The sequence below is a fragment of the Centroberyx affinis genome, unplaced genomic scaffold (genome assembly GCF_046629955.1).
Source record: "Centroberyx affinis isolate AG114_WGS23_722 - 3 ecotype Tasmania unplaced genomic scaffold, CSIRO-AGI_Caff_v1 ptg000116l_1, whole genome shotgun sequence".
Classification (NCBI taxonomy): domain Eukaryota; kingdom Metazoa; phylum Chordata; class Actinopteri; order Beryciformes; family Berycidae; genus Centroberyx; species Centroberyx affinis.
In genome coordinates, this window is record NW_027278817.1 from 243,544 (window position 1) to 257,288 (window position 13,745).

Sequence of the window (13,745 nt, forward strand, 5' to 3'; positions counted from 1 at the left end):
GAACAACTCTGTCCAACAGCTACAAACTGGAGGATGAAAACTGCGGTCTGTGAAGCGGTGGCCGTGGCTGAAAACCAATAGGAAACTGACTTTGTAGACTCATCGTGATGTTTTGTTTGAGCTTTTACATCCAAATGAGCCTTACTTAATATCCAGCATGGTATTTATTTTACAATAGTGTGCAGTATTGCCATCAGTCACAGAGCAGAATATGCACCGTTGTCCTAGAAAATATTCCTGGCAACTGTCGTTATCACCCTTTCCATCTTTTACAGTCCATTCTCTTTAGAGCTGTGCATTGGTATTGTATCACGAGCGATGGGGGCGGGCCAAACTCCTTTCTCTTGTCTGGAACAACAGTGAATGTTCTCGGACCAAACAGTGCAGGGGGGATGGGAATGACATATTTCAAGGCTGAAATTCAGCTGTATTCTCCCTTTGAGTGGCAGCATGTCCCAAAAATAGAGTTATGCTTTGATTCTTACCAATAGAATTAGACAACAAATGGATGGAAATTTTCTATATGATTTAAATGGCTAATATTAACCTCTAGTATGTGCACATCTTCTCAGCAACATATTATAGGCCTAACAGGAAAAGGAAAACAACCAAATTAACAAATAATCTTTATGTTTCATAATATAATTTAACTAATGAGCAAGAATGAAGAAATTGCTTTTCTTGCTGAGACACTTTCTTTTTGTGATTTGATGGCCTAATCAGTCAGGTGATATCTCATGTTCATGTTCATCTTAAAAAGTAATAATTAAAAAAAAAGAATAACGCTTCAGCATCTGGCAGTTGGGTTGGGGGGGAGAAAAATCCCAAATCTGCCAGATCTATAACCCATACATAATTATGGGAGTGTGTTGCTGCAGCTAGGGGAAGAAAGCATTGCTCTATGGACGGATAGTTCAATGGATTATTAACGCTGTTCGTGCTGTATATAGTATCATCTTGTATTGTTCTGCAAATTGCACGTTCCCATTTTTAATACTGGTCTAGTGCTACCAAACAACCCCAGAGACGCTGGGTTTCGCTGGAGGTTTGTTTGGACTGCACTTTCCTTTTCAGCTGGCTGTGGTCGCGGAGGGGCCGTGGATGTGTATCAAAGATAATTAGTCATTGATACACTCTGTTAACCTTGGCTCAGGATTTTGAGGCGATTCGTGTTGGGTTTTTTTTGCAATTTTTTGTTAAGATGGTTCTAAGTTTCAGGCTTGCAGTGCCGAGAATGATGAATAGATAAACCCGGACCAGCTTTTAGGAGGAAGAAGTGGAGGAGGGCGATGGCTTTTGTGCTTGGGGATCCATTTTCCAGGGCTAATCTCCTGCCTGTGAACCCCCCTCCTCTCCTCCACCTCCTCCATCTCCCTCTCATTCTCTCTCTCTCCTCTCTGATGGATCTCCATTGGCTGGCACAGCGCAGGGACTCAGCCATGCATGCAGCTCTGGCCCATGGGTGCAGTCTCTCTCTCTCCCTCTCTATCTATCTCTCTTTCCCTCTCTGCTCAGGAAATATTCATTAATTAGTAATGGAGACTTTACGGAGCACCACTGGTTCTCCCTCTTTCCTTGCAGATAAGGGAGAGTGGGAGGAAGGAGAGGAGGAGGAAGTGGAAGAGAGGAGAAAACCTTCTGGCCAGGCTCGGTAGAATCCCCCTGAGCACCGGCGATCACAAGGCATTAATCTTGCTGTTTAATGACCGACTGCCGCTCTAATTGCTTGTACACAGAGACCAGCGACTGGAGGGACCACCTCTAAAAATTCCTCCTCAGCTTTTTACCAAAATCCTAAACTTTCTCGTATGGTGGTACGGGCCGCAGAAGCCCCCTTGAGTGCCATTTTGCGGGTTCGAGTGTTTTCGAGGGCTTTTTCGGGCTAAGCAGGGAACAGACACCGCATCTTATCCCCTCCTTACCATGAGGCTATAGGAAAAGCTGTTGTGCTCTCCGGTGTCGCGAGGTGTTTGCTTGCCGGTTGCGGACGCGAGAGAGACTTGTAAGCGTTCTTAACAGAGCTGCCGTGGACCCGAGTAAGAGCTCTTATAAAGGTCAACTCATTTGGGCCCGCTACACAGGAGGCAGAGACATGAAAGTGTCGCAGCCATCAGCTGAGCCCATAAATCTGTGTCTAAATGAGGCCACTCATCTTTCTCCCTGTGCACTGACCACCACACACCACGCCCCACCCTCCACACACACACACACACACACAGCAATGTCTGATAACAAGCTGGGATTTTGAGCCACTGTCTTAAGGGTTTGTCCTGAATGTATTAAGTGTAATCTAGACACTTCTCCTGTTTGACTTTGGCTTACCCAATATTAGACTGTAACTAGGGCTGCACAATTATGGCAAAAATGGTAGCTCCAAATATTTTGCTTAATATTGTGATCACAATTTTTAATCAGGATTAATTTTCTCGTATCAGGAAAATTGTTATTGCACTTTTGCACCTTAACATATAGTTTCAGTATTCACTCAGTATTAGTATTCACTTTTTTCAGCCCAGAATTTCTCAAAGTAGCAGTAGTGGGTGGCCAGCAAGGTGGCTTAGTGGCTAAGTAGATTGTGTCTTTGAGCAAGACAATGAATCCCTACCAGCTCCAGGTGTGCTGCTGTTCTGTAGCTGACCCTGACCTTTGACCTCCCTGTGGAGGGGGGCAAGAGAAAAGAGAAGTTCCCTGCAGGGGTCAAGTGTCACATTATTTTTATTATTGAAAAGGTCACCTCTTCATTTTAAATTTAGATTTATATAGATTGTGTATTTCCCATGTTTCAGTAGTGGAATTCTTCAACAAGTGGAAAGTGGTTTTCCATTTAGTGGAATGTCATAAGAGGCTGCTTTTGAAGCTGTCAGATGTTTCTGTGGCATGGAGTAATGTTGAGAGCCAAGGCTTTTGTTCTTGCCTTTGTGCCATAAAGAATGCTAATGGGCCTCCCTAAGGACTATGGGAAGGCGAGTGTGTAACGTTCTCTCTCCGCGTTCAGGGATGTGATTAACATTGGGGGGGGTTTGGAGACCCAGTTCTGATTAATTTCCAAATGCTTTCCTCCGTTTTTCTTTCCTGAACCCATGCTGGAGTTGTAGCTGTGGCAGATAGAATCCAGAGAGGTTTGTGGAGGGGATTCCTCTCATAACAGTTGCAAAGCCAACTCCCCTCTGTCCCAGGACAACAGAACTCAGCCCTTCCCTTGTCATCCGTGTCCCACCTTAACCCCTCAGTGGCCCAATTTTTTTCAACGTTGTATCGCTGTGTCTTTCTAGTGAGTGAACGTTAGTTTGTCTGCATCCGACAGCAAAAGCTGGCTTTCGTCTGCACCGCTGTGTTTTTGTCTTTAAGCGAGAGAGTGACGCTTTTCTTCTGTCTGCAGCAGGCTTGCATGAGGGACATGAGGTCGTTAGGGAACACTTGATGTAAACCAGACGCCTGTTTTAGTGCTGCTCGGCGCTAGAGGGAGAGACTGAGGAGGAACAAGCGACAGGGAGGAGGAGGAGGACGTCCGAGGCAGATGTGTTGTCGACAGAGGAAAGCAGATGGGATCTCCATGGCTGTTTATGTAGAAGTAGGTGTAGGGGGCTTCCTGTCAGTTTTACAGAAGAGCCATCATCAACAAAGGACTGAAGTAGGACTGCAGACTCAACCGCGAAATGCATGTTGCTCTCTGTCTCTCTTGCCATAGTTTCGAGCCCTCCTCCTCTCCTCTCATTTCCCCCTTCCCCTCCACACGTGTTATCAGTCGCACTGATCTGTCTCTCCTCAGCATGGGCGTTTGCATCTATCCCCCCCCTCCCCGTCCTTTCTCTTCATCTGTTGTCAGTGCCTGAACGTGCTGGCTTTCTATTCTTGTTGACTTTTTGCCCTCTGCGTTGCCATGTCAGAGTGGGGATGGCCTGAACGGCTGCTAAATCACTCAGCGGACTCCGAGAGAAACGTTCTCGCTCCCATGCATATTATTTCCACACTTTCTAGAAAGTTAAATGCTTTTTCCCCTCTGCTGTTTATTTAGTGTTCTTTTTTCCCCCCAACTGCTGTTCATTTTTAATGGGAAATTACTGTTTTCCTTCCTTTTTCCTGCCTTTACCCGGCTTTTCTGTGTTCCCGATCTTATCCCTGAATACGTGTGTGCACCTGATGAATTAGTTTGTTGCTCTCTAAATCATCCGGCACGTAGCCCCCTTTACTCGGCAGCTAGCCTGAGGTTGTTTTCCTTTGGCTGGATGTGAAATGGTTTTAAAGGCTAGCTCCGCTTGCTGTGTCCAGGAGGGCTGTGGCATTTGAAAGTGGATTTGATGGTGGTGGAGGTGGCGGTGATGTTTTTTTTTTTTTTTTTTTTTTTTTTGGATGAGGTTGAGGGAGGTTTTTTTTAAGTTGGAAGAACAATGTCAACCTGACTCCAGGGTGCATGGAGGAGCTTTTTGGTCAGGCTGTTGAAGTTAAATTTGCCGCTCCTCTTTTTTTCTACGTTTCTCTAGCAATTGTGCAAGTGCATGAAGCGCAGCTGGCTCCCTGCTTAAACTCATGAAAAGCATACAAGCTTTCAGCGTTCCCTTAAACAAGCTTTTCAGCCCTGCCAGTCTAGGGCAGGGCCCATTGTGTCTCTCTGTTGCTTGGAGGGAAATCAATGTAATTTCCTATTTTGATAGCCTTGGAATCATCTAAACTTAGAACGTCTTTAGCTACCTTCCCACTACAACAGCAAGCCAGGGGTTCACTTAACAATTCAATAAATTTTGATTAACTTGCATCTGCGCTGGCGCGTGCCTCCCCGGTGCACGCCAAGCTGACATGAAGGGCGGGTTTGCATGCGGTGTTTATTTCATCTGGGCCGAGGCGGAGACAGCACTCTTGGGGAGATGTTTGCCGGAGACTTGACTGAAAGGAGCTTAAGTGCTGTAAGATGTGAGCAGTGGCTGTTAATGAGATTAGCGCAGCATTCAGGCCAGTGCAGAATGTGATCCAGAAAGAAACCCCGGTATTAAAACTGGACGTGTGGAGACGCAGAAAGCACCTGGAGCCTGCGCAGCCTAACAGCGGGCAGCAGCAGGTCTCTACTTGACTCCACTCTCTTTCTCTCTCTCTGTCTCTCTCAGTGAGTGCACTCCCGTTTGCATTTTCATCCCCCCTCGCAATCTTTGTGCGATTTGATGATTTTCAGATGTCACTTTAGATATGACTAACTGTTTTGCATTTCAGGAAATGTGCATTTTCAATTTCTATATCCAGGTGTCTGGTGTTGGCTAGCAGTTCTTGAAAATGCCTCGTCACGCTGATCTGCCTGCCACAGAGTAACCATGTCATGATTCGTTTTCAGTGATTATTATTGCAACCTGTATGTGGAAGAGCCATACCTAAATTATCTGTTTCTTATCAGTCTATACAGTAGCTCACAGCTATATCTGCCTTTTGTTAGAAGGCTTGTCTGACTGGGAATGCAACTTGTTAGAATGCCAAGGGGTATATTGCCATAATGTCATATATATAGGACTGATTTCACTGAGTGTGTGTGTATATAGTCAAGTGTAAACAGAGAGAGGGTTGGTATGTGTCATTTTGGATCAGTGTGTTGAAACCTGGGGTACATTTGTGTTAATGGAGCTTTCTCCTCAGGGGGTTAGAATACTTCCACCTGCTGGTTCATCTCCATTCAGTACTCATTGCTTTCATACTTAAGCCACAAATCTTCTGAATTCACTCCTTTGGAGCATTATAATATGATGATGTTCTCTAATCAGAATATCTTCATTAAAAAAAAATGTATCAGGGAATGTGCGGTGTTAGCTGTTGAGAATGAATGAAGTAAAGTGTTTTTAGCTGCAACCAGCAGCTAGTATAACTCACTCTGTTGGGCGGTTGGTACGGTTGGTCTTTCGGTCAGGGGTCCCTAAAAGTTCTGAAAAACCCACTGCGCATAGCTGCGGCATACAGAGATACAGTACCTCTGATTTGAGACTTTCATTGAGGGGTCTGGGGTTCTAATCCCGGGGTTGGATCGGAATGTTTACATCATGCTACTTGACACAGTCATTCAAGATGGCATTTTCCCACTAAGATACTAAGACAAAAGCTTCGGCCCACGCATAAATTTGTCTTTTAGTTTGATAACAGTGATCAATGTTGCACACAGTCAAAAATAGGCCTAAATAACAGATGATTGATTAGGCCTGTTCAAGAACATTCTTATTAGTGACTGCACAATCCTAAACAATTTTAGGCTACTACGCCTCTACTTTAGGCTACCAACAGCCTCGGTAAGGTAACCTGCACAAATCTGGTTGCAGCTTGTCACCGATTTCTTGCTTATTGTAATTGTAACCAGAGTTTTGAGCAAGAAAGATATTCATTGTTTGTTGGCCTTGATCATTTCTTACCGGTTCATAAAAACAGCGCACAGACTAATAAGAGAGTAGTAACCCACTCCTCATCCCTGTTTCTCTCTCCTCCTCTTCCAGCCGAGGATGACGGCCTGTGGGAGAACGGCCTCTCCTACGAGTGTCGCACGCTGCTGTTCAAAGCCATCCACAACCTGCTGGAGCGCTGCCTCATGAACCGCAGCTTCGTCCGCATCGGCAAGTGGTTCGTCAAACCCTATGAGAAGGATGAGAAGCCCATCAACAAGAGGTGAGTCGCCACTCCTCATCTTCTCTTTTCCGTCCTACGCCTGAAGCTGCACTGTGGAAATGTATGCGTTCGCGGTGGTGTAAGGTGCTTTGGACAGAGGCCTATACCGAATAGCATACATCGTATAGTATATTATAGCTGTGATATCAGGGTTTTAAAGAGGCTGAATGGGGTGCTGTAGTGCCAGAGTGCCAGCTCTGTTCGCCTCCTATCTCTCCTCTTGCTGGAAGTGTGTTTGTGTACAGCTGAGCCGTCCTCCACCTCCTCTTTGCTATCTGCTGAGCTGGATTTCTTGCCGTCGGCGTCTGGGTTTATTGATAAGAGATGGAGACACTGGCAGCGAGGAGAAAACGACCGCGGCGGCTCTCGCCACGTACCCCCGCGGACACCACGCTCTTCCTCCCTCGCACCGTCTCCCTCCACACTTCACACCTGCTGTTTGAGAGCAAGAATAGAGGTCCTGCAGCCCTGTGCCTATTCAGGGCCCCCCTGTCCCTTTTTGGATTTTTTTATTTTAAGTGTTATTTAGTGAAGTGAGACATTGCAGATTAAATGTATGCATGTGTGTAACAATTGCAGGGAAGAATTGGATGAGGAGTTGGGGAGGTTCTTGCTGGCAGAGCAGCCTCTAAAGTAGAAAAAAAAAGTTGATGTAAAGCTCTAGAAACAAGGAGGGGAGTGCTGTGTTTATGCTGTCTGGACAGCTAGTATGTCTGGACAGCTAGTAGAGTGGATACTATCAGCTCTACTCTGTGTGTGTGCACTTGTGTGTGTGTGTGTGTGTGTGTGTGTGATTGTTTTTGTCCCAGCAAAACATTGGTGTTGTTGCCAGATTCCCCAGGAAATCAGGTGACCATGGGGCCATGCAGCGACATAATCTTGTGTGTGTGTTCACGCATGCACACACATGTGCATGTGTTTGTTTGCAGGCCAGTGGCTCTGTCCAGGATAGAAATGGCCAGAGCTCCGCTATCTGCTGTCTAGTTGATGTTATCATCACCAGGCTGTGGAGCAGCAGATCAGAGGGTTTGCCAGTTCTGGTGCAGAGTCTTTCAGGACCTGACACAGACACTGCCTCTTAGCTTCAGGACAAGTATGATTTTCACTCCACTGGCAGAATAATGGACAAATGAATAGACACAATAATGCAGAAGAGGAAGCCACTTCCTTTTTTTTTTTTACTGTATTTATCCCTTCTATTCTACTGCCTCTCTTTCCCCAGTAGGCTGATCACAGAGGGCCCCAGTCAAGGAAAACAAAACAATGGTCTTTCCTCAGCTCTGGAATTCACAGGTCACTCTCTGTCTGTCTGTCTGTCTGTCTGTCTCTCTCTCTCTCTCTCTCTCTCTCTCTCTCTCTCTCTCTCTCTCTCTCTCTCTCTCTCTCTCTCTTCTCTCTCTCTCTCTCTCTCTCTCTCTCTCTCTCTCTCTCTCTCTCTCTCTCTCTCTCTCTCTCTCTCTCTCTCTCTCTCTCTCTCTCTCTCTCTCTCTCTCTCTCTCTCCCCCTCCCTCCCTCCCTCCGTCCCCCTCCACCGTCACGGAGCAGACATGGCAGGTTATAAATAGTGGTGCAGCCACCCAGAATTTGAGTTGTCGTCGAGGATGTTGTTGTTTTTCCTCTCCCTTTGGTTTGTTCCGCTGTGCCCCAGCCACGCTGGGATTTCGACAACAAAGCGCCATAAAGCTGTGACGGAAATTCACAAGACCCCTTTTGTGTTTTTGTGGGGGTTTTTTTTATGTTGCTAGCGCCCCCAGACCAACTGGTCCGACAGTGAAACACTTCCTCTGCTGTTATCGATGCATGGTTGGGGTGTTTGCAATTATTAAATTGACTCACGCCATGTTATTTTTTTATTTCCACGAGACAACCCACCACCCCCAAGAGACATTTTGTTTGAGTTGCGGTAGCGATGCAAAGTACATGACACCAAGTCTGTGCCCAGCCGCCAACCAAGAGCCGCTCTACTCCCTGTGTGTCTTCTCACCATGGAGATGCTCAGGTTTGTCCTACAGAGGCTGCCACAGAGAGCGTCCAGCCCTGCAGGGACTTCCATCCACACGGCTGCCTTACCTTTCATGTCAGCGCTCACACCTGACATCATCCTCAGTCACTTCCAGATGCCGTAGGGGGAGGGATTTAAAAGTTCCAGGAATTTCCCACTTTTATTGTCCAATAAAAACATATGTGTAACCGTACTGTTGTTTCACGGCTGGCATCAGTTAGGCTGATTCTGGGATACTTGTCCTGGTAACGGCCCAGAAAGCAGTCCTTCAGGCTAGCCTGCAAAAGACCCCACCCCTCATCCCCCACCCTCTACTCTCCACACAGATCTGCTAACTCCTGGATCATTAGCTAACAGTGTTTGCTGACACCTCCGCTTATCTGTTTCCTCAAAGCACCTTGTTCCACCTTTCATCAAAGAACCTGGGTAAACCTGTTCTTGAGCAGTAGGTTGGGCACCAGTCAGGATAGCTTCTTCATCTATACCACTACTGACTGCAGCAAAGTAGAAAACAAAACAGTCTGTCTTCATACAGAACTTTGTATCTCTCTGTTCCTCTAGAAAGGCCAAAATTCACTCACCAAGTGAATGTGTACACAAACACAGGTGTATGAGATAGTAGTTGTGCAATAGAAGTTTTATCCTTGGAGCATTGCCTGTTTGCGCCCTGGTAGTAAGCCAAACAGCAGTATTGCATGTGCGCTGGGTTACCTTGCTCAAAGGGGAACACCACTCAGTTTTAATAATGTGTGTATGTAATTCTTATGGTCCAGGTGTCTAAGTGTTTCCTTTTCTATTCTTTAAGTTGCGGTTGCCCCCAATAGCTGAAAAGTGAAAAGTGATCATCTGGCCTTATTGCTCTGCCCACACAAAAACAATAACAATTCCAATTGCAATTACAGTACATTTGTCTGTCTATCATGATATTTAATGAGTCAGTCCTCCACTGTAACACCTACTGGAGCTGATCCTGGAATGAGCCCAGGAGCGACCCTGGGTGTCAGAACCACAATTAAATCTTGCACATCTATAAAAAAAAAAACAGGAAACCGGAGTTAATTAGAAAAGAGAAAGTGGGTAGAGGGGACTGTTTAAAGCACTCAGGGTTTTTCTAGAAATTACATTTTCTGGTAATTTGTTGATACACTTATGTTGTAAGTTTCTGTGTAACAGTCTGTGGGTGAACAAAATCTCACTGCTGTTTGTTTTCTAACAAACGGCACCAGATTTGACATTGATGGCATCACAGGTTTAAGTCATTCATTCAACAATAACAGATAAGCGCCTCCAGCGGCCATTGGATGACAGATAGTTTAGATTTTTCCAAACTCTGTGTTGTTAATGTAGCAGCAACATAACCGCAAGAGACAAAAAAGTAACCCAAGAGCACTGGCTTATGGGATAGCAAATTGTAAACAAAAGGTCTCATGAATATATAACTCAACAGAATATATATTTTAAGATGTGTTTTCATAACAAAAAGTTTGTGGTTGCTATAGTGGTTGATGGTGATGATGTTGGCATTTTCTTTTTTTTTTGCCATTTTCATTTTTCAACAATGAAAAAAGTAAGAATAAAACCTTTCCCCTCCGTAATGAAGGGTCTTTTAATGCAACTTTCCTGTGGGAAGAAGGTTCAGCTCATGCATGAAAGCATGAAAGCCAAACTTAGCAAACTACACAAGGCAAATACCAAGCCTTTCTCCACGTTTGTTTGAATTCCATGACTTTTGTCAGTGTGAGTGCGCCGGGACGTTGTTCGGGGGGCAGAGAATGCACTGAGGGCGATGCAACGCTAAAACAACAGAGAAAGATGTGAAGGCAGCGTTAGTTTCGCTGGTGTCTGGCTTTGCAAGACAGTTATTCATGTTGACAAGATATCGACTGGACTGTCCTTGAAATGACCATCAGAATCACACGTGAATTCTCAGAATGAGTGTCATTCATCATTAGGTCTCTGATAGCCCATCAGATCATCAGGCAGCTGTAGAGGTTTGTGCGGCGTCTCTGAAGCCTCCAGTTGGTAGAAGCTGTCGACAGTGTTTATAACCTAAACCCCAAACCTCAGCCTGTTTTGAAATGCTTACATCATCTTGCTCTCTCTCGCTCTCTCTCTCTCTCTCTCTCGCTCTCTCTCGCTCTCTCGCTCTCTCTCGCTCTCTCTCGCTCTTTCTCTCTTGCACTCTCTCCTCACACTCTCTCATATATTCCCCTCCTCCCTGCTGCCTTTTCAGTCTGTGTTGTGTCTGGCTTGTATATGGCTTTGGTAACTGTCTCAATCAGATGCTGCATTTACATTGTGGTGGTAAACAGTAGGCACCAAACTGAATGTGCATTGTCTTCAATAGGAGAACGATGCTAAGCTCCACCAGTACTGACTGACATACAGTAAAGTGCTACATACCTGCAGACAGAAGTTGGTGGCAGAATTTGACTCTTCCCAACTTTTTTCCTATTGTTGCAGTTAAGACAAATAAGTCTTGAAAAATATAACCTGAAATATGAAATGTGAAATATTGAAAATGAACTGTCACGCAGTGCTATTTAACAGTTTAACAGATTGCTGTTTATTGTACCAGTGTGCATTGAGTGGTCAAATCTTGTTTATCAAAATCACCTTGGCAACGAGAAGGCAGTCTGCCGCTGCGGTTGACTGACATCCCATGATGCTGACTGTTTTTTTGGGGAAGGGGACTGTGTGAACGCAGCAATATGTCTGGATGTATCTGACACTGATTTTCTTTGTCTGGAGTAGAGGCGGCTCCACGCTGTACAGCCTGGTTGTTTCTGTGAATCTGGTGCTGCTAGGTAGACTAGCTCCAGGAAACAGCGAGAGAGAGTGAGAGGGAGAGAACACAGGGGATAGACAGAGGGAGGGAGGAGAGCTCCTCCTGGTTGTCATGGCAGCAGGGAAATGCACCCTGGGATTGTGTGTTTCCAAGGTGAATGGATGCTCGTGCTCTATTGGTCAGCTTAAGGCAGACTTTTTTTTTTTTTTAAACTCGTTGACTTGCTCCTAATTGGCTGCTTTATTGGAACAGTAAAACCAGCCTTCTTTGATGTTTCAATTTGTTCAGAACAAAACAGATGTCTGCTTGCTTTTGTTGTTTATCTGTTTGCGATGCATTCTATAGTTGTGCAGCATTTGCATGGTGTGCGATGTATTCCAACTGTGTTGCATCCAGGATAGTGTCAGATTACTGCTCTGCTGCATTTAAATATGTGTAGTCAATTGTGCCTTTTGTTGCTGTCGTCTGACTTGAAGCATCATATCAAATCAAGCTGTAATGAAGGAGGCCAGTGTGCAGCAGCTCGTGTTACAAGACCGAATGCTAGGGAATGAATGCAACACATGGTGTATTACACAATAGGACATATGCCTGCTTAAACACATGTGACATGCATATCTGCATCAGTGTGCACTTTTCTGCGTGCTTGAGTGTGTGTGCGTATGTGTGTGTGTGTGTGTGTGTGTGTGTGTGTGTGTGTTATGTAGCTGAGCGCTCTCTTCCTCTGTGGTTTTGGCCATGATGATGGGAGGTGAGTGTGTGAGTCCTGGTGCGCTGTGGCGGGCGGAAGCAGAGAGCAGCGCTCTGTTAAGTAGGACAGTGCAGGATAAAGGGCCACTGCCTCCAGTCTGGGGCTAAAGCGCTAAATTTATCCCCTCCCTGCTCCCAGCGCAACACAAACACACAAGCAGACAGGCACACAAACATGCGCGTCAACAATCGGTATGCAGCCACCGATGGCACTCGCAGACAGCCGGGTACACAAGCTTTTCAGGAGAATAATTGGTGTAACGCACAAAGACACAAGAATGTAGGCAAGCTGATTAACATGATTAACATCTAGTATGCATCCAGACAATGGTATCGCTGATACAAATACACAGGCCTACCAAGCACCTCCCCCCCCCCCCCCCGGTCTTCCCCACACTCCATCAGTCTCTCTAGCAACAGGAACTCCAGGGAGACTGGGCTGCGGGACCATGTGACCCAGCTCTCTGGATATATCATGTTGCTGGAGAGATCCTGTCCAGAAGATAAATACGGCTCTTAAAGGAAAATACCAGTGTTTTTCATTGGTATGGGTCACTTCCTTAATTGCCGCACTGTTATACATTATTAATAGGCTGTTTCCCGTTGCATCACTTCAGTGCTACAACTTAAGGCAGCGTCCCTTTCTAATTCATATTGTTTGAATGCTCATGTGTCACATGACCTTATAAAAACCCCAGAAGTACCCGAGTGTTTTTTGTGTTGACGCATAATATATATCGTCAGCCTCAATACGAACCATATTGTTTGTGTTGACCGCATCGGTTCAAGTGATTCTTATCCAGGAACTCGCTGCCAATTACTTAAGTTATTGCCTGAAAGAAACAAGGAAACAATTTCTCTAAATATATTGGCACCACTCAGTTGACAAGGATGGATTATGGCTTTATATCAAGGAGAATGCCTGTGAACAAGGTATTAGACGGCGTTTCCAAGCGAGCGAGATCCCATGAGCTGCAGAAGCTAATGTGACTTAGATTTACACATCTCGCGACACATAAGAATAATCTTGGACCGTTCGAAGCAGCGGAGAAATAAGAGACCATCAAAAAACTCGTAACACCTGATTGTAAGATTATTCCACCATTTTCCCCTCTTTAATGCCATCCCCTTTTCCTCTAATGCCAGCTAGGGGGTTGAGAGAGCAAAGAATTACTGAAGTTAGCAGACATCATTACTGGCCTTTTTAAGTGGTGCGAAATACTGCAGAAAGTTACGGCACTGGGGAAACCCATATTGGTGTCAGCAGTGGGATTCTGAGTCAGACTTAAAAAAAAAAAAAAAACAAGGGTGGCCAGGGACAAACTTGACTATTCATGGAGGGAATCCTGTGCCCTCACATTTCCTCTGCTCCTCTCTCTCTCTCTCTCTCTCTCTCTCTCTCTCTCTCTCTCTCTCTCTCTCTCTCTCTCTCTCTCTCTCTCCCTCCATCTCTCCCTCTCTCTCTCTCTCTCTCTCTCTCTCTCTCTCTCTCTCTCTCTCTCTCTCTCTCTCTCTCTCTCTCTCTCCCTCTCCCTCCCTCCCCCCGCCTCCTCAGCCACTCTACCCAGCATTCCTCCC

The 13,745-nt window shown here is 45.6% G+C and overlaps 1 protein-coding gene across 3 annotated transcripts in view; it reads left to right on the forward strand.

Moving 5' to 3' along the window:
- Positions 1-13,745, forward strand: part of med13a (mediator complex subunit 13a) — a 75,864-nt gene that overhangs the window by 15,225 nt on the left and 46,894 nt on the right. For all 3 annotated transcript variants that reach the window (XM_071527765.1, XM_071527748.1, XM_071527757.1), the window contains exon 3: positions 6,459-6,627. In XM_071527765.1, the coding sequence (XP_071383866.1) occupies positions 6,459-6,627 (169 nt within the window). The remainder of the gene's footprint in view (positions 1-6,458; positions 6,628-13,745) is intronic.